At 43.7% G+C, this 24,122-nt stretch overlaps 1 protein-coding gene across 3 annotated transcripts in view; it reads left to right on the forward strand.

Annotated features, from left to right (window-relative positions):
- Positions 1–24,122, forward strand: part of DIP2C (disco interacting protein 2 homolog C) — a 338,078-nt gene that overhangs the window by 205,523 nt on the left and 108,433 nt on the right. For 2 of the 3 annotated variants that reach the window (XM_056857272.1, XM_056857273.1), the window contains exons 3-5: positions 171–344; positions 6,428–6,538; positions 22,613–22,738. In XM_056857272.1, coding sequence (XP_056713250.1) covers positions 171–344; positions 6,428–6,538; positions 22,613–22,738 — 411 coding nt within the window. The remainder of the gene's footprint in view (positions 1–170; positions 345–6,427; positions 6,539–22,612; positions 22,739–24,122) is intronic. The other variant, XM_056857274.1, reaches the window with a different exon arrangement.

Genomic DNA, 24,122 nt, shown 5'->3' on the forward strand with positions numbered 1-24,122 from the left:
CCATACTGTAGTGTTTGTGTGTGTGCGCGTGACTGTGTGTGCCCCGTGTGCGGGCTCGCGTGCGTGTGCGCCACGCGCTTTACTGCATGGGGGCAGAAGCTCCATCCGTTGCTGTAACAAATGTCAAAAAACTAAACCTGACTTAATTAGTTTTTTCCGACTTGTTACAGCGGCGAATGGAGCTGCTGCGGTACGGTGTAGACTGCAGCACAGTGAAGGGGCCACGAGGAGGACGCTGCGCACTAGCAACATTGGGGTCTGTGACATCCGGGAAGCAGCAGCTAGAGAGCGCGCAGCACCCCACAGCACTGCGGCAAACCGGCCTCTCTTTTACTTTCGCTTTGGTGAGCACAATCAATTTAAGAGTATGTGTGTGTGTGTGTGTGTGTGTGTATACGTGTGTGTGTGTGTGTGTGTGTGTGTCTAATGAGCCTTGCAATTGCTTGAGAGAAGCAGGTGGTGAGAAAACCTTTATTGCACTGAGGCCCATGCAGCTACAGTGGCCTACGATAGCTTGGCCATAGACAGAGGAGAAAAGGATGATTATTTTCTGTCATAGTCTCCTCGCCCTTTTCCCTATGACAAAGGCTTGTTTTGGAGGGAAATGCTCTGTACTCTATCATGTTCAGCTGGGACATCATTAGGGTTGCCCACCTCCAGGTAATAGTTAAATCTCAATAAATCACAACGTGTGCTGAGAAAACACTGATCTCTGTCGGCTGGAGATCAGTTGTAATAGCAGGAGATCCCCAGCTATTACCTGGAGGTGGTTAAAGGGAAAAACAGCACCAGCTCCAATTAACAATAATCAAACTGAATTTTATAATGATTACTCAAAAATAATTCAGTATTGGTGTACTATTCTGTACATTTGTCAATGATATAATCAAAACAGTCACAACCGTGGGGCCGCTGGTCATTGGTATGTATATATATGTGGTTCTTTATTAATAATAATTTTCTTAATTGGAATTTGGATACAATATGGTTCTGTTGGATATATTTATTTATTACAGAGGTCGTTGTACCCTTATGAAAATTGATTAATCAACTGAAGAAGTTGAGGTCGTTATACCCTTATGAAAATTGATTAATCAACTGAAGAAGCTCTTTCCAGGCGAAACACACTCAAATCCGGAGGTGTTGTCTTGGATTTGTTGGACTTTGGACCTTGATGAACACTGTTATTATTGCAAGTTTCATACCAGATTGTTTCTGGATCTTCCCGGAACCAGTTCATTTTCTCTCAAGAGGACTCAGTATTGGACTTTGATTTGAACTCGAATTGTACATTTTGGACTCTATTTCATTTCAATACTTTTATTTTTCATGGGTGGGGTAACCTGTGACACCTTGGTTGTGACTGTTTTGATTATATCATTGACAAATGTACAGAATAGTACACCAATACTGAATTATTTTTGAGTAATCATTATAAAATTCAGTTTGATTATTGTTAATTGGAGCTGGTGCTGTTTTTCCCTTTAACCACCTCCAGGTAATAGCTGGGGATCTCCTGCTATTACAACTGATCTCCAGCCGACAGAGATCAGTTCACCTGGAGAAAATGATCTCTATCGGCTGGAGATCGGTTGTAGTAGCAGGAGATCTCCAGCTAGTACCTGGAGGTTGGCAACCCTACATCAGGTGCAAGTCACCTGGTCTGCCGTTTCATATGTATAAGTTGCCATTAGATGCCCTGCATTATATGTCCTTGTAAAATAAAATAAGTTGCATTCTGAAAAGCAAGGGTAACCTCATGTGCGTAGCCGCACAGGTTGCAGCGTTATGAGCACCCAGCAGGTATACGATGCCACCTTGTTGTTTGTAACAAAGCTCCGCTGCCTTCCTAGTGTTTAATATTCTGCAAGGGTTTTGCTTCTCATACAAAACACACAAACACACAGGAAGAACTAATTCCAATGGAAATGAAAATTGGGGGGGGGGATTACATTTTGATAAGAACATTTCAGAAAGCGTTATTTTATAGGAAGCAAAATAATTTCATATTTTTGGAAGCTTTTTTTTGCAATACTGACAATGTTTTCACAACCTCCCCTTTCTTTCCTGACTTACACACCTGATGCTACATTAGCATAAATCATGGAGGATGGGAAGAATCTTTTGTATACTCAAGTGATCCTTGTTCGGTAGGAAATTATGAAAGCGTCTCAAAGGCCTAATTGAGGAGACAAAAGATAGGCCGTCTGGTGTAAGTTCTCTGTGGCCCCTTTATTTTTTAAAAAACATGAAAAGAAGTCTATAGAATTTGCTAGTTCACATAATCAGTTACTAGCCTACTCGCCCACGGATTACTGTGTTAATTCATTGTGACAAGACTAAACGCCTTTTCAAAATTTCCCCTGTTCTATTAACTTAAAAAAACACTAAACATATTTCATCTTACTGGTTTATAGAAAGGTAAAGGTAGTCCCCTGTGCAAACTCGGGTCATTTCTGACCCATGGGGTGACGTCCTATCCCGACGTTTACTAGGCAGACTTTGTTTACGGGATGGTTTGCCAGTGCCTTCCCCAGTCATCTACACTTTACCCCCAGCAAGCTGGGTACTCATTTTACCAGCCTTGGAAGGATGAGTCAACCTTGAGCCGGCTACCTGAAACTGACCTCCGTCAGGATCAAACTCAGGTCATGAGCAGAGCTTGGACTGCAGTACTGTAGCTTACCACTCTGCGCCATGGGGCTCTTAGACTGATTTATAGCATCTACTTATAAAAGATTGGCCATATGTTTGATTTCCTATTGACCAAGGCCCATATTTGTGTTGTAGGACTGCCCTTTTCTGTCCATCTCTATTCACCCAGGAGGTCAGGGAGCATACGTGGCTCTCTTCCTTTCTGTTTTATCCCGTGTCTGTGAGGTAGACTTGACTGAAAAGGGGTGACTTGTCCGAAGTCACCCAGCAAGCTTCTTGGCTGAGTGGCAATCTCCACCCAGGTCTCCCCTGTAGGCTTCCCAACCTCCAGGTGGGGCCTGGAGTTCTCCCGGAATTACAAGTGACCACAGGGATCAGTTCCCCAGGAGGAGGTGACAATTTCAGAGGGTAGACTGTGGCGTTACATTGAGCCAAGCTTCCTCCCTCACAAAAAACCCCGCCTCCCCTGGCACTCTCCCCAAATCTCCAGGAATTCCACAACCCGGAGTTGGCAACCCTACTCCCTTGCCCCAGTGCAATACTCTAATCCATGTGCCACACTAGATATCAAGTGGTATTTTTAAAAAAAACAGAGTGTGCATATGCACCGTTTTTGACATCTTAGAACTCTCTCTTGAACCTTGAGAATTTAAATCTTCAAGTACAAGGCAGAGACGCCATCAAATGCATAACCTGCCATTCCTCATGCTGCAACAGGTGAGATTCAGTTTGCATTGTTCTATAGGATAACTTCGTATATGCCCTTACAAGTCCCCTGCCTCTAAGCAACACCATCCACAAATCAGATCACTCCATCTCAGATCAAACTATCCAAATTCCAGCGATGTCAAAAGCACGCTGCAAGGGCATGCCGTGTAGATAACATTGGCCAGAGAGGCTAGTTGCAGAACATATGTCCAGTCAAATATATGATACACACACACATGCCACTTACTGTTAAGAAATTCCGCGTGCGACAGACCTCCTAGGAAAGGTGTACCCATTTTACACATCAGAAGTGCTGAGACTATTCCCGTTGAACCTGTGAATTCTTAATTTTTCCCATCTTTGAAGCTCTTCCTTGATATTTGTCCAAACTTTTTGATAATTATCTCTGCAGAGATTATCATTTTGTCCTGTTATATATATTCCCAAATATTTTATTGGTTTTTTCAGTAACAACCCATTCTGTTATTTTTTCTATCTCTTCTTCTACTTCAGTTGCCGTTAATAAGATTATCTTTGTCTTCTTTTTATTCAGTTTGTATCCAGAATAAGTACCAAATCTATTTATTTGTTCCATTGTTTATTTCAAAGAGATATTTGGTTTTATTACTGATACAACAACATCATCCGCATAACTTTACATTTTATACTCTTCTTTATCTTTTTTTAATTCCCGAGATCCTTATGTCTTGTCTAATTTTTGTACCTAGTGTTTCCATTGCCAGAATAAATAATATTAGTGAAATTAAGAGGGAGGGAAGGATGATGGGACAAAATAATGTTTTGGTTCACTATGACCCAATTCATATATTACCAGTCCATTGCAATCAATTTTTTGCTGTCTCATATATTATAGAAAAGTGTGTTTTTTAGTATACCTTAAATAGGAAAAAACCCCATGCCTCTTTGCGCATGACTTAGGTCAGACTACTACAGAGCCAGTGTGGTGTAGTGGTTAAGAGTGGTGGTTTGGAGTGGTGGAGTCTGACTTGGAGAACCGGGTTTGATTCCCCACTCCTCCACATGAGCGGCAGACGTGAATCTGGTGAACTGGATTTGTTTCCCCACTCCTACACGTGAAGCCAGCTGGGTGGCCTTGGGCTAGTCACAGCTCTCTCAGCCCCACCTATCTCACAGGGTGTCTGTTTTGGGGAGGGGAAGGGAAGGTGATTGTAAGTCGGTTTGATTCTGCCTTAAGTGGTAGAGAAAGTCGGCATATAAAAACCAACTCTTCTTCTTCTTCTTCTCCTCCTCCTCCTCCTCCTCCCAAAAGATAGAGCAGAGGTGTGTAGGAGGGGGGTGCTTAGGCAGCGATCTTGAACATGAGAGTGGGGATGTTAGAAGTACATGAGGAAGTCTCGGTTTCCACCTAGGAAATATTGGAGAATCTGCACAACCTACATCTCGATAACGGGAGATGCTTTTTTCTGGTCCCCGATGGTTCATATCACCATAGTATCTAATTTGTAGACTTAAAATAGAGCTGTCACCTGCTCTTAGCGCAACCACATGATGCTGTTCGGAAAGAGCTGCTGAACTGATTATTTCAATTAGCTTGCGTTTATTTTTAACCATTTGCCAGAGTGGTGCACAGCACATAATCCCATCCCGGCGCGGTTCACTTGCTCAATATCCTTCCTTTACTTGTTTTGTATCACACTTGTCTGAATGCCGTTGTATTTTTCCAGGAATGCCATTGCCTGGAAAAAATAACTATTCTAAGCCAACATTCTTCTCCCTCAGTTATGTACAGGGGACCTGTCTTCCCTTTTCTTTCCACCGAGGAATCAGAGATAACAACATCTGGAGAGAGCAGATGGGGATCACCGAGCTAAATGGCTAGGAAACTTTTCTTTGGAACTAGAATAGATGGATACAATGAATAAACTTTGTCTTCTTGGGCAGTCAGTGCCAGTGCCCAGTTACCCAGCTGAATGTGGCATGGCTTGATTTCTTGAGACGTGTGAATTAGTTTGACTTGCCACTCAGTCCAGTAGGAATTTGCAGAAGTCTGCCACTGCACCATCAATTGCATGAGTGCAGTGAAATCACTATCCTGTGGTTTCAGTCCGTGAGTTGACCTGTTAATATTAACCTGTTAAATTAACCCGTTAATGTTCACGTCTTGTGATTCCAATCTGGAACCAGGGCGAAACGGAGGGCTCTTGGTCCTGTTGAGGCTAACATTTAGACCTGTCATTCTTCTGGTCTGCCCTACCAGACCCCACCTCTACCCTCTCCTGATTCAACCAAGGCCCTTCTAGAGCAATAGCTCCCATATCATTATCTTGTCTCCTACACAGATAGAGAGCCAGCATGGTGTAGTGGTTAAGAGCAGTGGTTTGGAGTGGTGGACTATAATCTGGAGAACCAGGTTTGATTCCTACTCCTCCACGTGAGCGGCGGACACTAATCTGGTACACTGGAATTGTTTCCCCGCTCCTACACAGGAAGCCAGCTAGGTGACCTTGGGCTAGTCACAGCTCTCTTAGAGCTCTCTCAGCCCCACCTACCTCAGTTGTGGGGAGGGGAAGGGGAGGTGATTGTAAGCTGGATTGATTCTTCCTTAAGTGGTAGAGAAAGTCAGCATATAACAACCAACTCTTCTCCTCCTCCTCCTCCTCTTCCTCTAGTATAACGCCCTTGGGGTGCTTTGCTGTGCTGGTGCCGCGTGTGACATTTCCACTGATGCGGGCGCCATAGTCCTTGATCCTCCCTCCATTTCGCTTGGCACAACCGACTAATGGGCAAACTGCAGATCAGACTCTATGAGCTCTACAATTAGAATGTGGGCCTGGTGATCCTGGTGGGGGTCGAAGGGAATGGACTTCAGGGGCCGTCTCTATAATTCTGCATCCCCATTGCTGTGGGGACTGCTAAATGCCAATGTCAGTTGTGTTTCTGTCTGAAGGAATAATGTAAGGGCACTCCGTTTACTTTGCATAACCCCTGTTGTAAGGGCAGGGCAAGGGTGTGTATTACCCAAACACATGTGCAACAAAATTAAAAGTGTGATTTCCCCCCCCTCCCCACCCCACAAATACAGGAGTGGATCAAGCGCTGCCACAAGAACGCCGAACTCCCGTTACTCCCTCCTCCTCCTCTCGCTACCATCGACGCAGGTCCTCAGGGTCACGTGATGAGCGCTACCGGTCAGGTACGTGAGAAAGGGACACCAGGCTGTTGACAGGAGAGCCTTTCCGGCTACTCATTTGAAATGGGGATTCCGACAGCATTCACCTTTTAACTTCAGCGGGAAACAAATGACCAAAAGAAGTTCTGATTTCATTTGCCAAACAATCCCAAGCAAACACTGCACCAGGAAAGGAAAGAAAATTAAGGAGTAATGTGATTTTGGCACTGCTCAACATCAGAATTACTGCTAACATGTTTTTTTTTAGTTGTGTGCATATAGGGTTGGATGCAGCCAGCTTGATCATTTAATCTCGTCCAGTGCCCCACTGTACTACGGCCCCCCTCCCACATGGCTTTTGGTCATGCGGGTTCCATGATTCTGGTCACCTCCTTCCTTTATCACTAACAGAAAAGCTGGTTGGATCCAACCCGTAGCCTTGTCCAGCCAATTGATATGACCAGTTTTTCTCGGCCATCAGTAAGAGTGTATATTGTTCCTGCCTTCAGGATTGAGCAGAGATCTGCTTTAATGTATCGCTTGACAACCCAGGTTCTGGGGCGCACTTGCATGTGCTGCCATAAATGCGTCTGGGGCCAAGAAGAAAGATGCTTCCCCCAAACAGTGGGTGGGTGGCATTTACCAGCGTGGTTCGTGTCCGTTGCACATTTGGAGAAGTGTTCTCTTTGACTTTTACACGTCTACTGCAGTGCTGAAACACTGGTGTACTTAGGCTGTTTCATGAAGTATGCAGTTGCTCTAGGGCAGGGGTGTCAAACACAAGGCCCGCGGGCCAGATCCGACCCATTGAGAACTCTTATCCTGCCCGCGAGCCAGCCGAGGCAGCCCCCCCCCCCCACTCTCAATCTGGGCTGGCAAGACATGGCCTGGACCGACCAAGTGACATTTATGTCATATTCGGCCCTCGTAACAATTGAGTTCGACACCCCTGCTCTAGGGCAAAGGCTTGAGATTTCTCTGCCAAGATATCAGAGAGTTAGAGTAAGCCCTTGAGCCTGTCAGTACCCTTCCTTTCACCTTCGGTACTTTATCACAGACCTTAACATTCCTGTACTTGGATGTAGGTTCTAAAAATGTGCACATATGCAGTAGGTCATACAACTCATGAAAATGTATTTCCACTTGGTATCTTGTCATTGGGATCTGAAACAGAAGGCTCAAACGTACACAGGCTCCAGTGTGAAATTCCTTGGGCTTGCTCCAATAGAAAAGAAAATAGAGAAAATATTATGTGAGACTCGGTGCTCCAGGGCCACAATCCTAGTGCAGTCTCTCTGATCCGGTCATACTTTCTGGAGCTGCAGTGATAATTAAAATCCCAGTGCGAGTGTAACCGCAGAATGTCCGGAAGAACTGGATACAAAAGTGGAAGCAGATGCTGCTGTGTAAATCTGGAAGCCTCTGGGCAACGTATAGGAAAGCCCTTGCTCATGTGGGGCTCTCAGTCACTGCCAGCATTTGTAGAAGAAAGGTTTCCTGAATGATCTTGGATCAGTCTCCACACAGAAGGCTTCCCCATTAAATGATGGAAAGACATCTTTACAGTGGGAGGGCTCTATTTGCCTTGGTTGGTAATGGGATCCGTATGTGTTACCAGAAGCTCTTGATTGTTGAAGATGTCTTCAGAGGGTTAGAGGCTGAACACATACATGATGCTGCCTTATACTGAGAGTCAAACCACTGGTCTATCAGTATTGTCTAATTTGACTGGCAGCTGTCAATTACTGAAGTCGCCTTCAGAGGAGTAGAGGTAGAATACATACACAAAGCTGCCTTATACTGGAAGTCAGACCACTGGTCTATCAGAGTCAGTATTGTCTACTCTGACTGGCAGCTCTCAGTTGCTTAAGAGGCCTTCAGAGGGGTAGAGGTAGAAAGCTACCTTATACTGAGTCACACTTCTGGTCTATAAGAGTCAGTATTTGCTACACTGACCGGCAGCAGCTCTCCAGAGTCTCAGGTCTGCCTCATCACCTACTACCTCATCCTTTTCACTAGAGTTGTTGGGGATTAAACCGGGGACCTTCTGGATGCAAGCAGACGCTCTTCCAGTGAGCCATGGTGTCTCCCCTGATGCTGCTTCCAAGGCTCAATTTGGAAGCTTATGGACTCAAAAATCCTGAAATTCCCCAGCTTTTAAAAGAAGTGTTATTAACACTTCTAGCTCTCAAGGGCGTAAAAATAAGTCTGAACTTCTGGTTGCAATAATGTCTAACAGCCTGTCTTAATTTATTAAATGTATTTGAATCTGGCCTTATCCTGTCATAAATCTCTTATGTGGTTCTCACGCACACAGCATAAACAGATAATTAAAAGAAGCATTACACTGTCAACAGTGGCATTCACTGTATAGCCATAAATTGGAAGCCCTGATGTTGTAAGAAAGTTTGGCTATCCTACAGTAAAGCTTTCTGTGAATTGAACTGGTATAATTATGGGCTTGAGTTTGATCCTGACAGAAGTCAGTTTCAGGTAGCCGGCTCAAGGTTGACTCAGCCTTCCATCCTTCCGAGGTTGGTAAAATGAGTACCCCAGCTTGCTGGGGGTAAAGTGTAGGCGGCTGGAGAAGGCAATGGCAAACCACCACGTAAACATAGTCTGCCTAGTAAATGTCGTGATGTGACGTCACCCCCATGGGTCAGCAGTGACATGGTGCTTGCACAGGGGACTACCTTTACCTTTTTAATTATGCTCTGGCAATATTCACACCTGAAATGAGGATATTTCTGGACATTTCTGTTTACTGTATGTTCAGGCATAGACCTACTATCATGAAGGTTATATATTCATACTGAATGTTTGTGAGAGTAGTCCTAAGTAGGTCTACTCAGAATTCTGCTCATGTCTATTGAAGCTTTTGGAGGCATGGGTGTAAACATCATCTGATGTGGCTCAGTGGTAGAGCATCTGCTTGGCATGCAGAAGGTCCCAGGTTCAATCCCCGGCATCTCCAGTTAAAGGGACCAGGCAAGTAGGTGATGTGAAAGATCTCTCTGCCTGAGACTCTGCAGAGCCGCTGCCAGTCAGAGTAGACAATACTGACTTTGATGGACCAAGGGTCTCATTCAGTATAAGGCAGCTTCATGTGTATCCTCATGTGATTTTTTAAAATCCCATTAAGCCTCTGTTCAAGCAACAGGATGACCTGGGTGGTCCTGGCTTAAGGGTTCAACCACCACCACTATTCAGTGGGGTTTACTCCCAGGAAAGTATTCGTAAGATTGCGCTGTGTATGTGCTAGTTTTGCCTCTAAAATGCTGGTATGGCTTTTATCGACATTTGATCAAGAAAACAAGAATCTCGACAGTCCATGTGCTACCCTTAAGCTGCCAACTCTTTGCCCACAAGATAGCTCCATTAGTCATCCCACCTTCAGAAGGGCTTTAGTGGCATGCAAGGATTTCAGCTTGGACCTGTGGCGAGCAAGTCAGATATCCATCACATGCCGCCAGAAACAGAGAAGGGTGAAAAAATTGGCTGCCCTAGCCAGGTCAGTCATATGCTGCAGCTGTCAGCCCTGCAGGGGGGTACATACGTGATAAATAAAATAAAATAAATTATGCAGTCTTGGTCTGAACAGCAAAAAGGACAACAACAGATTTGAGAGTCTTCCATCAAGCTAAAAATTAATCCTCTTAATTTCCCCTCTGTGAAAAGACCTGCTTTGACTAATCTTTTCTTGCTTTTATTGGGCAAGATTGATCAGAGTTAAGTGATGAATGAATTATTTACTGTAATCAAAGAGCAGCACTAAAGTAAGTACATTAGCAGAAATATTACATTAAAAAACTTTATTTATTTTTTTGCTGTCAAATCGCAACCGACTTATGGCAACCTAGCAGAGTTTTCTAGGCAAGAGAATAACAGAGATAGTTTGCCATTGCCTGCCTCTGCGTAGCAGCCCTGATATTCCATGGTAGTTTCCCGTTCAAATACTAACCAGGGCTGACTCTACTAAGCTTCCAAGATCTGACGAGATCAGGCTCTCTTGGGCTATCCAGGTCAGGGCAAAAAAATAATAATACATAAATTACATTAAAATATGCACATATGATTCATTACATTAATACAGAGTTACAACAGGCTCTAGCACCTGCAGAGAATCTGCCCCCCCTTTTTTCTGTGATCCAAGGCTCAAGGTCCAAGAGGAGAGTTAGGTGAACCCCGGATGCTGCCCAAGTTAGAACAGGGGTTCAGCTAATGCAGTACTTGATATCTGGTCTAGTATCTAGAGTGCCAGCGTAGTGTAGTGGTTAAGGGCAGTGGTTTGGAGTGGTGGACTCTGATCTGGAGAACCAGGTTTGATTCCCCACTCCTCCACATGAGCGGCAGATGCTAATATTGGTGAGCTGGATTTGTTCCCCCACTCCTACACACAAAGGCAGCTGGGTGACCTTGGGCAAGTTACAGCTCTGTTAGAGCTCTCTCAGCCCCACCCACCTCACAGGGTGTCTGTTTTGGGGAGGTGGAAGGGAAGTTGATTGTAAGCCAGCTTGATTCTTCCTTAAGTGGTAGAGAAAATCTCCCAGTGTTTGCCAGTCAAGCAGTTGTTGCAGACACAGGAGCAAAGGACAGGAAAAGAGTTGGGGACTCTAGCCATTGCAGCTTTTCTTGGGCTACTCTACATTTGGCCTAGAAAAGAAGAACCAATCGCGGCATCCCAAATGAACGCCCGCGCTCCCTTTTTCACAGGGATTGATTGTTAATGGCATTAGCGTATCAATTTCCATGGCATCGCCAGCCACCTCGCTCCTTGATAACAGCAGGCTAATGACACCGAAAGACACAAGAGGCTACAAATCCTATAATTCGGCTGCTTGCATCATAGCACATTAACTGCTTTATCACCTGTCACGAGCAATTAGCACATGTCCTCATCCCATTGCTAATAGACACTCGGCATCAAAATTAATTATATAGCTGTAATACGTAAAATGTGAGCATTTCCAGCAATTCTTGCTAAGTACCTCCACACTTTCTCTAGCGAGCAGAGGAATGATTGTCAGTTTTCAGTAATACCGTTCATAAATACCTGCTTCTGGTCTACGTTAAAGGCAGGTAATACCCAAACACATCAACCACCGGTGGAGGGATTATTAATACGGTTATAATTCTTTTCTTGTTCCATTGGAGTTAGTCACTTGAATTCAAAAATTAGTTTCAAGAGTCCTTTTGCCAAGTGGTTGTGGGGCGGGGGAGTGGGGGGAAAGCACAGTTAGGCACGTGGAACTAGCTGCAAGTTTTCTGGACGGCAGCCAGTGTGGCTTACTGCCAAGTAATGTATTTAGGAGCAGACGGTTAGGGTTCCCCAAGGAGAAGCAGGCCCTTTTCCAATCTCCACAGTTTGAATGCCCAAACAATACCCGATTTCATTAAAAACTGACGCCCAGAATCAAAAAGAGAAATAAAAAGACATGGCACAACTAAAGAAATCTAGGAGGAAAGAAGGGCTGCCAACTGTAATCCTACCCTTTTAATCCTACTTATTCCGCTGTGATCCCTAGAGGTACTTCCCCTCCGGTGAGGAGAGGGAAAACTCACTCCTCCTTAGTTCAGAGACTTCCAAAGCTGCCCAGTGACAATAGCGCGTGCCCAACATTTCAAAACCTGAAAGAAACATAAACACAGCAAAAGAAATGATGGCGCATCAATATTTAGGAAAAAGCTGGACCTGGGAGGAAAGAGGAGCGGCGTAGAACGCCTATATGCGGTCCAGCGGATACAACGTTTTGCCTCAACTCAAAAGGACAGCCATGAAACTCACTGGGTGGCCTAGGGCAGCTAAGATGACAGTGTAATGTAGTGGTTAGAGTGATGGGCTGGGACTGGGGAGACCCAAGTTCAGATCCATCCCTTCTCCCCCACCTTCTGTTTACTTGTGGGGTTTGGCTGCTTGACCAAGTCTCCAGTGGCTACTACCATTACCATTACTATCACTTGACTGAGCGCCATCTTGGTGCATTTAATTGGTATATTTATTTCATATTCATCTATATTGATATGCAGTTTGATTGTGGTGGTTGTTTTAAATTAGAGTTTTACAGTTTTATGTTGTTTTAAAATGTTGCCATCTGCCCTGAGCTTGGCCTGGCTGGAAATGAGGGTGGGTTATAAATTTAACTAACTAAATCCTAGCTCAGTTATCGGGTGGCCTTCAGCCAGTTGCGTTCTCTCACTCTAACCAGCCTCAAAGGATTATGGAAGTGAGAGGAGAAACTTGGAATGCCATTCTGAGCTCTCAGGAGGAAGGGTGGAATAATAAGTACCAATTGGCACCTTTCAACTAAGCAGTAAATGGACTCAGGACCCGGGCAACGCAAACGAACAGGTTCTTTCCCCAGTGGACACATGAAACGCGTCATATGGAGGCTGAAAAAAAATCTTGGCCTACTAACGTGGAAACTTTAAATATTTACTGGGTAACACTTGATTGTACTGAGAAAGGCATGCAGTGCCGTGAGCCAAAGTGGAAGTAATAAATCACCTGCAGCACATTCGGCCTTTTCTATGCCTCTGGAGCAGTGCTGCTAATACCAAGATATGGAAGTCGGTGTGCCCACCTTTCCTGCAAAGAGAAAAAAAACCTAGCATTTTCTGTATGCTGGCAAGGACGGGAATAGTTGTATTAAACAGGAGCAAGCTCAGAATTGCAGCCCTGAACATGATCTCCATTATAGAACCAGCCCAGTTTTCCAAGTGCAGTTTTATTTCGGTCAAGGAGAAGGTGTTATTAACGTTGGGGGTTGGGATCCTGCTTGCCACAGTGGGTAGTGGAAGGAAACCTATGACAAGAGTGGAGAGTAGGGTTGCCAGGTCCCTCTTTGCCACCGGCGGGAGGTTTTTGGGGCGGAGCCTGAGGAGGGTGGGGTTTGGGGAGGGGAGAGACTTCAATGACATAGAGTCCAATTGCCAAAGCGGCCATTTTTTCCAGGGGAACTGATCTCTATCAGCTGGAGAGCCGCTGAAATAGTGGGAGATCTCCAGCCACCACCTGGAGGTTGACAACCCTAGTGGAGAGGGCATGGAGGGAGAGAGAGAGAGCTGTGCCTGCCTTATCTCCTCTTGCATTGGCCAATTTGAAGCTCTGTGCAGTGTCCAGATTGCAAGATGGCTGCCTCAGATTTGATATGAGAAAGAGCATGAGCAAAAATATGCAATACCTGTTGAGGTTGTGCTGTTGAATGCCCCATTAAAGGACAAACCATTTCCCCCTGTTGTATTTCAGTGGCACCAGAAGGGGGGCAAGTATCCCCTGTTCCCAGCTCACTAGCACCACCACTCTCTGTCAAATGCCAAACACAGTTGGGTTGCTAAACCTTTAACATCCTCTAATCCACACCTGCCTTCCTTTACACAACCGTACCTGAGAACAGCCTCAGGGTGTAATTTTGACAGCAGAAAATACAGTGTGAAGAATTATAACAATACAAAGGTGAGGTTATGGATAGAATCGGGCATTCTGATGGCTAAGCTAGTTCTGAAGGCAGTAGATCCAGTGGGTCTATGGGAGAGCACCACATGGGTGAGCACCGTTTAACCCACAACTCACCTCATTGCAGTCCTTTGCCCCAAATTCCTTTTTCCTGCTATCAGGCTCCAAAACTGGAAGTAGGATGGTACGGGAAAGGGGTGGGGGCAGCAGGGAGACAAAGAGTTAGATCCAGACAAAATTTTCCAGTGGACGAATGGAACTTTCCTGCCTCTTTCCTCCAACTGCAGCCCACTGATCTCCATATAAAGCTGCTTCTGGAGGATAGGTCTCCTGCTATGGCAGGAACCTTCCCACCAGCAAGTCCCATTATTCACCTCTCCGAGTGACCATAGGAGGGGGAAAAAAGTCATGCCACTGATGTCACCAGTGTGGTGTAGTGGTTAAGGGCGGTGGTTTGGCAGTGGACTCTGATCTGGAGAACCAGGTTTGATTCCCCACTCCTTCACATGAGCGGCGGAGGCTAATCTGGTGAACTGGATTTGTTTCCCCACTCCTACACATGAAGCCAGCTGTGTGGCCTTGGGTTAATCACACTCTCTCAGCCCCACCTACCTCACAGGGTGGCTGGTGTGGGAAGGGGAAGGGAAGGTAATTGTAAGCCGGTTTGATTCTTCAAGTGGTAGAGAAAGTCGGCATATAAAAACCAACTCCTCCTCTTCTTCTTCTTCCTCTTCTTCTTCTTCTCCCCACTCCCCAGAAATGACAAAGGCTAGCTCTAAGAATTGCTGGCAACTATGGTTTTACTATAGAGTTTCCGGCAATTCCTAAAGGCAACCTTTGTTACACCCAGGTTTTACCCTCAAGTGATGTAGCAAGGTCACTAACATCACATGTAACCCCCCCTCCTATGTCCCTGTCCCCAACCCTCTTACCCGGTGACAGGGTCGGTTGGCCTGGCAACCCTAGGGATAGGGGACCTTGAGGAATTCCATGAAGGGGTCTCACCAGAAAGGGCGGGGGAATAAGTAGAAATTCTCAATTTAGTCTGAATCCAACCCAAACAGGTAGGAGAGACTGTTTCTACACACACTCACATAATCTTGTTCCTCCCACCCTACACACATTTTATGTGTGACAGTAGCAGGTACCGATTTCATCTCACAGTTCTGCTGCTATGAAGTAAGAACATAAGAAAGGCCATGCTGGTTCAGTCCATTAAGTCCAGCAGTCTGTTCACACAGTGGCCAACCAGGTGCCTCTAGGAAGCCCACAAACAAGACGACTGCAGCAGCACCATCCTGCCTGTGTTCCACAGCACCTAATATAACAGGCATGCTCATCTGATTCTGGAGAGAATAGGTGTGAATCATGACTAGTATCCATTTTTACCCTCTCCTCCATGAACATGTCCACTCCCCTCTTAAAGCCTTCCAAGTTGCCATCCATCACCAAATGTATAAATGTTGGTCTGGCTTGGCCCTGAGTTTTACTACATATTATGAGGCCACCAAGCAAGAACACCCGACAACCTGAATAATGAGCCTTGCGCAGACAATCCTCACACAAGACAAGCAATTAGCCTCCCTGATCATGGTGCTTCATTTTGCACCATTTATATTGATTCTCCAAGAATAGCAAGAAGCACAAATTGAATCCAATATATGAGCCATCCAATTCGGAAGGGGAAGAGGAGAGGAAAGGAAACAGAGGGTGAAGACCTGCTGGTAAACAAGAGAGCGAGAAGGTTTTATTCAGCACTTCATGTTTTTTACAATGACATTTCCTTGTAAAGAGAAGTTTTTTGTTTGTTTGTTTGTTTGTTTGTTTAAGGTTAGTTTCTTGAGGGATTATTCAGACTTTGTATATCCTGGGAAATTCCAATCACATTTTATTGTCATAAAATACACAATGGGATTTACAATTGTAATTCAATAGAAGTAATTTTTATGTGCCTGGGAAATTGCAGGTACATATTAATAACTGCAGTTCTCTCAAATGGTTTATTTTTCACCCTTGGCATATTTGAACAGCTATAAAGAACCTTCTAACCCCTTCTGTAATCTCAATTATACATTTGAGTAATAAATGTGAAGTTTTACAGTGTAAAAGAAGGAAAATACCCCCCCCCTGTGTAGCTACTACATGGTGGGGCAAGGCATCACCTCTAGGAGAAGAAAGAACAGATCCATTTTTCTCCCCCACCCATACAGTAGCTGCATTCAGATTTCACGAACAGACCAAGGTTTCTTTTCTTTTTTTGAGAACTACTCCAGACATACATGGGCTTGTGCATGGCTTTCCTTTTCCTCTTCTCCCCATCAGGCACTGTGCCAAGGCTGAAGATTTCTAGTTTGCAGCTTGCCTCAGTTGGTTGCGACTCCTAACAAATTAACAAACTGCAGTTGAATTCTTGCTTACAAGCCAGGATTCTGAACCATGGTTTAGCACTGCTTGGGGACAAGAAACAAACTACACTTTATTTAAAAAGGGGTGATCCAGGCATGATGAATTGCTGTTAGTTCTGAACCAGGCAGTCTTGGTGTGGCCTGATTTGTTCATGATGTCTGAATTCAGTATGGGTCCTGGAGATAGAGTTGCCGACCTCCAGGCAGAGCCCAGAATTACAAATGATCTCCACAGTGGGTAGCCGTGTTAGTCTGCCTGCAGTAGTAGAAAAGGGCAAGAGTCTAGTAGCACCTTAAAGACTAACAAAAATATTTGCTGGTAGGGTATGAGCTTTCGGGAGCCACAGCTCACTTCTTCAGATACAGCTAGAATGTGAATCCATCTGTCTTTAAGTAGAGGAGAGTGAATTCAGACAAGCATTAGTATGTAAATGTTAACAGTATGTAAATGATCTCCAGACTACAGAGATCAATTCCACTGGATAAAATGGCTGCTTTGGAGGGTAAAGTGTATGGCAATCGATTCCTCTGAGGTCGCTAGGGTTGCCCGCTCCAGGTTAAGAAATACCTGGAGATTTTACTGCTTTGGTAAATCAAAAAGAGAATGAAGAATATGTGAGAGAATTGGAGGCATGGATAACATATTGTGAAAATGAATTAAATATGGCTATGATTAAAGGCTATGATTTAATCTAATTCAATTGATCAACGTTGAAAGGATGAAGCATTCAATAATTAAAGTATATAGGATGATAATATGTAGTTCATGGAAATGATATAACAAATTAGAAAACAAATACAGAGGGGATTATATAGATATTAATTTGATAGAGGAGGGGAGAGGGGAAGTCAGAAAAGTCAACACTGATTAGGCTGATTAGTTTGAAATTGTTTTGTTTTATGTAACTCTGAAGATGATAATATTGAAATTGAATGTGACTTAATAAGAAAATAAAAAAAAAATCTTAAAAAAAAATACCTGGAGATTTTTGGGGCGAGGGTCCCTGAGGAGGGCGGGGTTTGGGGAGGAGAGGGACTTCAATACCATGGAGTCCAATGGCCCAAACGGCCATTTTTCTCCAGGGGAACTGATCTCTTATCGGCTGGAGTTCAGTTGTAATACCGGGAGATCTCCAGCTACTACCTGGAGGTTGGCAACCCTAGAAGTCGCTCCGATCCCCAACACCCCCCCCCCCCAAATCTCCACAAATTTATCATCCCGGAGTTGGCAACTGTATCTAGAGGCCTGCTTCACTGGAAGGGGTTCATAGGCCTGTATGAAGTAGGCCTAATATTGTTACCTCAGATTAATGATGAAACTCAACTCAAGGATTTTTTTTTTTAAAAAAAACATTAGATATGGAAGTATTCTGAGGATTTGTTTATAGGATCAGGGACACCAAAAACGGTTGAGCCAGGATTTTAAACCCATCTCAGCTATCTCACCTCATGTTTACCTACAGGGGGTAGGGAATATAGGCCTACTCCACTCCCTACAGTTTCAGTTTATACAGTCCCCTGCAAGCTTGAAGCGAATTTACCAACGCCAACCAAGTGATCATAGTTTTACTAAGTCATGGATTCTTCTTTAAAAACCGAGGCAAGGCAAGCCGTCTTGAATATCCCGGTTCCGTTTTCCTAACCGTTAACTCGTTTCAACTTCAGACCGTCCCCTTCTTCTCATAAACCACTGGTTCCCAACCAGGGGTCCGTGGACCCCCAGGGGTCCGCGAGAACTAAATTAAGGTCCGCAAAACAAAGTTATAAACCCATAATAAATTAATATTTTCAATTAAAAGTTCTCTTATTATAAAAATATATATTCAAATATTATTCCAAGTTTAATGTTTAACTAACAGTTATGATTAAAGTTTATTTTCAAATTCTCGGCATTTTTATTTTGAACCTTGGGGTCCCTGGGGTCGGTCACAGTGGAAAACAGATAAAATACCAAAAATCGAAACGTGGACTGATAAAGCGTATGTATTTATAACAATGCCACATCTAACAGAACTATTGCAAACAAATACTCAAAGAGTAAATAAAGACAAATGGTATGCTTTCTATGAATATATAAAAACCAAAAAATAATAATAAAATCTTATAAATGTTATGAAAGTTAAAACGAGAACTATATATATTATGCTACCAAATATTGATATTTTGAACCGTACAAGGGGGTAGAAATATGTAGAAATATGTATTTTCTCACTGATGTTTTCCCCTTCCCTTTTCTTTTTTCCTGTATCCCTATTTAATATTATAAACCAATAAAAATATTTTTTTTAAAAAAATACTTCGGAAAACTTCACCTGATAAATGTTTGCTTCTCATGCAGCATAGGACTCCTCCAGGAACAATAGCAGCAAGGATTCTACATTGTAGATCAGGGACAACTAGGCAAAGGGAGCAATCTTGAGCAGGTCTAGTGAGAAAACAGTCCCAAGTTTTTAGTTTGGCTTACTCCCAGGAAACTGCCAAATTATATATTTAAACCAATTCGACCCCACCACTCTTCCCCTCACTGTTTGAGGAAACACTATTTTTAAATACAAGCAAAATATAATTAAACCCGACGCTCAGACCCAGCGACAGCAGCGAATCCAGTCTGAATGGCAGCCTTATAGATATAAATAATTAATGTTTTTAAAGAAAAATTCTCAGATTAAATTGTGTGTGTGTGTGTGAAGTGCCGTCAAGTCGCAGCCGATTTATGGCGACCCCTTTTGGGGGGGGGGTTTCAAGGCAAGAGACTAACAGAGGTGGTTTGCCAGTGCCTTCCTCTGAATAGGGACCCTGGTATTCCTTGGTGGTCTCCCATCCAAATACTAACCAGGGTTGACCCTGTTTAGCTTCTGAGATCTGACGAGATCAGGCTAGCCTGGGCCATCCAGGTCAGGGCCAGATTAAATTACCATTGCTTCTTTAAAAGCTGTGCCTGGTAATACTTTGTGAAAAATGTTAGAGAAAGTGCTATACTGAAAAAAACAAGCAACCATGGTTTTATTACGTATTTGGGATCTAGCTCTTTGCAGGCCAAGCAGTTCTTAGCGAATTTGCTGGGACGTCCAAGTATACATGGTTGTGGACAGGGTGTGAAAATGCACTACACGTTACTGATAAAAATGTCTGCGTTCATATCCAGATAAGTGGCAAGGTGGAGTGTTAGCATTCTCATTGTACCTACTGGAAATAAGAGACTCGTGACTGCTCATGCCTAGATAATGACAGTACTTGAAGACCTAATGCTACCATTATGGTTGCTTTTTAAAAAGCCCCTTAAAGCAAACCTTACACGAACAACAATGACCAGAAACTGTCAGCTAAGGCTTCCTGGCTTTCGGCCTCTGCCCATCCCACCTGGCATCTACACCTCAATGGAGACCTGCCCGGCTAATCGTTACTGAGTTACCAGGTCCCGCGGAACAATGCCTGGGAGCCCTGGCAATCACCTAGCTATTTCACACATTAGTTTCATGTATGGTTTTTCCTGTGAGTAGTAACCCGCTGTTACCTTCTGTATTGTTTCCTTATACCTAAGTCATCAAGACAACTCTGCCTCAACTTGGCCCTTTTGTATAATGTCCTGAAACTAACCAATCCTATTGTATGTATCCTTTAAATGTACTGGTGTTTCCCCATGTCTGCATTCTAGCCTTATGTCTTAGTGGACCCACTGAACTCGCTGGCTTTCTTAAATAAAACTTTTTAACTCGCGATTATGTCTGGAGTAAAGTTCCTTATGAGAAAAACGCAACGAGGTGCTGGAGTCTTACAGAAACAGAACTAAAAGGACAGCTTGGACCATTTACTCTCGAAACAGCACAGAGTAGGCATACTGAGGAAAAAGAATGAGTAGGATTGTTACTCTCCAGTCCTTCTGCTGGCAGTGGGATGGTTCCACTCTGAATGACCAGAGCCCACTAAGTATGGTTAAATGCCTAGTAGGCGGCAGATTTCAGTACAGTAAAGCCGATGAGATTGAACACATGAAGCTGCCTTATACTGAATCAGATCCTTGGTCCATCCAAGTCAGTATTGTCTACTCAGACTGGCAGTGGCTCTCCAGGGTCTCAGGCAGGGTCTTTCACATCCCCTACTTGCCTAGTCCCTTTAACTGGAGATGCTGGGGATTGAACCTGGGATCTTTTGCATGCCAAGCAGATGCTCTACCGCTGAGCCACAGCCCCTCCCCTTATTAGATTACTTTATCCTAAGATTTCAGTTCTTTGCACTCTTACTAGAGCATTTACCTAATGGAACAGTGGAGCTTACTCCTGGGTAAATATGCATAAGTCAAGGCTGTTGGTTCATATCTTGAAAAGAGAAATCTGTTCTTTTGCTTTTAGGGATTTTTAAAAAAATCTCATCCTTCCTCTGACTGAGCGTCCTCGGTTGCTTTATGTTAAAAAACAGGGTAGCTTGATTTCCAGGCAAGAATGTAGTTAAAAGAAGAATATGCTAATAGGTGGCTTTATTTTTTTTTTATTTGGGGGGAGGGGCATCTGCTTTTCTTGCTGATGCTCAAGGTGGATTATCAAATGGCTTTCTGTTATTTTCTGAGAGCGCTAGTGGTTAATACCACAAAAAGCTACTTTACAGTTTTGTGGTTTCTTTTTCCTGTCTTAGTCCAAGTTGGGTTGATGTACTGAGTTCCCACTAGCTTCTTCTTGGCAGTTAATAGGATCAGGCTGAATTCCTAGTTAAGTATACTTTTCACTGTTGCATTGTCTTAGAAAGTGCTGTTCTGAGTCCAATCAGTGCAAATGGTTCAAACGCTCTCTTTTTAAAAATGCAATAAGTTAAAAAATATATATATTCACATGTCAACATGTTGGTCTCTGAGGTTTACCTTTTAAAAATATTATTTTGTTTATTATGTTTGATTTCCAGCCCATTTGTTGTCTACCAGCAATGGTTTGAATTAATTGAGGGAGGTGGTTTAGTTAAAATAAGGCAGTAATTTTAAAAGTTGTTGTTAAAATGTATTTTATATAAATAAAAATATTTTACCTTACAGAATCTAACATCAAGCCATTATGAAGCAAGGGGGGGGGGAATACAGAGTTCTCTACTCTTGGTACAAAAATGAGCACAGACCTCAAAATGGGATTGCTTGGATTTTTTGTTGTTTTCTTCCCCCCCCCGCTCCATATTTTTCCAGAAGTTTGATACTGTCATTAAAACATTTCAGTGAACTATAGGATATGTTTGATGTCAGAAAGTGGTGGAGGTTTCCTGGTACATTTTGACTTCATGTTTCTGCACTTACAACATGACTTAAATGTGAAACAAAACACTTCCTTGCAATATGTTTTTAAAGGACTTGTGGTTTCTCGTTTCCCCAGAAGTTATGAGCTGAAAGTCAAACTAGTTTTGCCAAGATTATTTCTTTTCCTGACAGTGCTGGGGGCTTTGAATTTCTGCCTCTCTGCAGTTACTGAATCCAGTGGAGGGTTTCCTATCATTACAAACTCTACATTTCCTATCGTTATAAACTCTTGAACGTGTGGCTGTTAAAGGTATAGGCAACAAAGGTACCAGAAAAAGCTTATCAGCGCTCATTCAAGCATTTAGCCTTGACCCCCAGAAACAAACAAATAAAATCAGAACTTGGGTGGTTGCTAAGATAATTACCTTATTTAAACAATGCCATTTGTATGTAAATAGCTTTAAGAGTTGCCTCTTTTGTTCTAGAATTCTGCACTCCCTGAGCCATTAGCTCAATTACCAGAGCCTCAAAGAACGGTACACAAATAAGTAGCTTTATTAAAGTTAGGGTAGGGTTGCCAACTGGCTGGAGAAAAAAATGTCCCTTTGATAGAAACTTAATAGTATGTAAAATATTGTCGAAGGCTTTCACGGTCAGAGTTCATCGGTTCTTGTAGGTTATCTGGGTTGTGTGACCGTGGTCTTGGTATTTTCTTTCCTGACGTTTCAGGTGTTGTTATGCACCTCCCTGCCATGAAAGGCTTCACTGACCCATTTCAAAACATTAGGTCTATTAAAGGGATAGGACATTTTTCTCCCGGCCGACTGGCGACCCTAATTCTGGTGCGCATCATGCTGATTGTTTGTTGTGTGACACTCTGCAGAATCGGTTCCTTGCATACAAGTTGGCGGGGTGCATAAGTCTGTGCTTAAGGAGCGTTAAGAGGTCGCTGCTCTTGTGAAAGGCTTTTGGGGTTTATGGCTGCTTTTGCTTTGACTTCCAAACTAATATTTAGCTTTTACTTCTAGACGTCCATACGGAAGCCGTCCAGGCCGCTCTTGCGAAGCATAAAGAAAGGAAGATGGCGGTGCCAATGCCATCCAAGCGACGTTCGTTGGTAGTGCAAACCTCAATGGATGCCTATACGCCTCCAGGTACGAGGATGATGCTATGTGTCGTACAGTGAATACTTTAAAAATTATATTACCTCACTGTTTCTTTGAGTTGCGATTATTACAATGAAAGCATCTTTAAAAGATGAGGGAGGGACTTTGGAAAGCAATCCAGTTTTGTGCTTGTTCACATAGAAGTCTTTGAGGCTCACTGCAGGGTAGAATTGCCACCTGTGGGTTGGGAAATACTTGGAGATTTTGAGGTTGGAGCCTGAGGAGGGCAGGGATTGGACAGGGGAGGGACTTTACTGCCTTAGTGTCCAATTGCCAAAGTGGCCATTTTCTCCAGGGGTCTGATCTCTGTCGCCTGGTGATCAGTTGTAATAGCAGGAGATCTCCAGCCACCACCTAGAGATTGGAAGGGTGGCTGGAGATCTCCTGCTATGGAAGGGTGAGTTTGCATAGGATTGCAATCTAAATTAAATCCAACTACAAATTTACCTGGCTAGTTAACAAGTTGTTCCCAGTCTTCCCTTTTGGCCCTTTGCAGCAAAAGTCACTGGCCCAATTTGAATTTTCACATTTGGTATGGCTGATGCCTCTGATCTTAATTGCTTTTACTTGGCAGCAAGTCCTATCGAAACACAGAGGGCCTAACTTCTAAATAAGGATCTTAGGGTCGAGGTGGTATTTTTAGTTGGTGTGAATATGGCAGCGCAAGTAGATTGTCTCCTCTATTATTAAGGCCGGCAGATAGGGAAGTGCTATGAATCCTGCTTGGGAAACTGCATATGAGCGTACAAAGCATCTGTTCATCTGTTGCAGTGCTGCAGCTTTAAAATTCCCTTCCCACGGAGGCCCACTGGGAGAAACATTGTATACCTTTGGCATAGCCTGGCAAGCAACTGGAGATGGGGAGGGCAGGGGGGGATGACATTGTGATGTCACTTCTGGGGCAAACTTAGATGTGACACCAGCCCTCTCTAGGAATCGGCGGAAACTCTATAGTAAAAACTATAGAGTCCCCAGAGATTCCTAGAGAGGACTGACATCGAGTCCAGCTTTCTCTGAGTGTGATGTTATTCCATTGGGTTGACATCCTTTTTTTCTTCTTCTTCTTCTTCCCTTGCTGCTCAGAGCAGCGACGAGAACTGGGGATGGGGCATTGCCGTACCCACCAGGTATTCGGCAGTCTTGTTGTTGCTCAAGGTGAATACATTCTTGTTGCCTGATCTTCACATATGTAGATATATCCCGCTGAATTCAGTTGGACTTGCTCCCAGGAAAGCAAACATAATATTCAAGTCATACTCCGCCCCGAGCCTTTCAGTTTGTTGAGGCTGTGACTAATTTGCAAGTGTAGAAGTTGTTTTTATTAGATCTGACTTTTGCTCTCTATATTGAAGGCCAAAGTGTGTTTTGGAGG

Source organism: Euleptes europaea, chromosome 11 (assembly GCF_029931775.1).
Source record: "Euleptes europaea isolate rEulEur1 chromosome 11, rEulEur1.hap1, whole genome shotgun sequence".
Taxonomy (NCBI): domain Eukaryota; kingdom Metazoa; phylum Chordata; class Lepidosauria; order Squamata; family Sphaerodactylidae; genus Euleptes; species Euleptes europaea.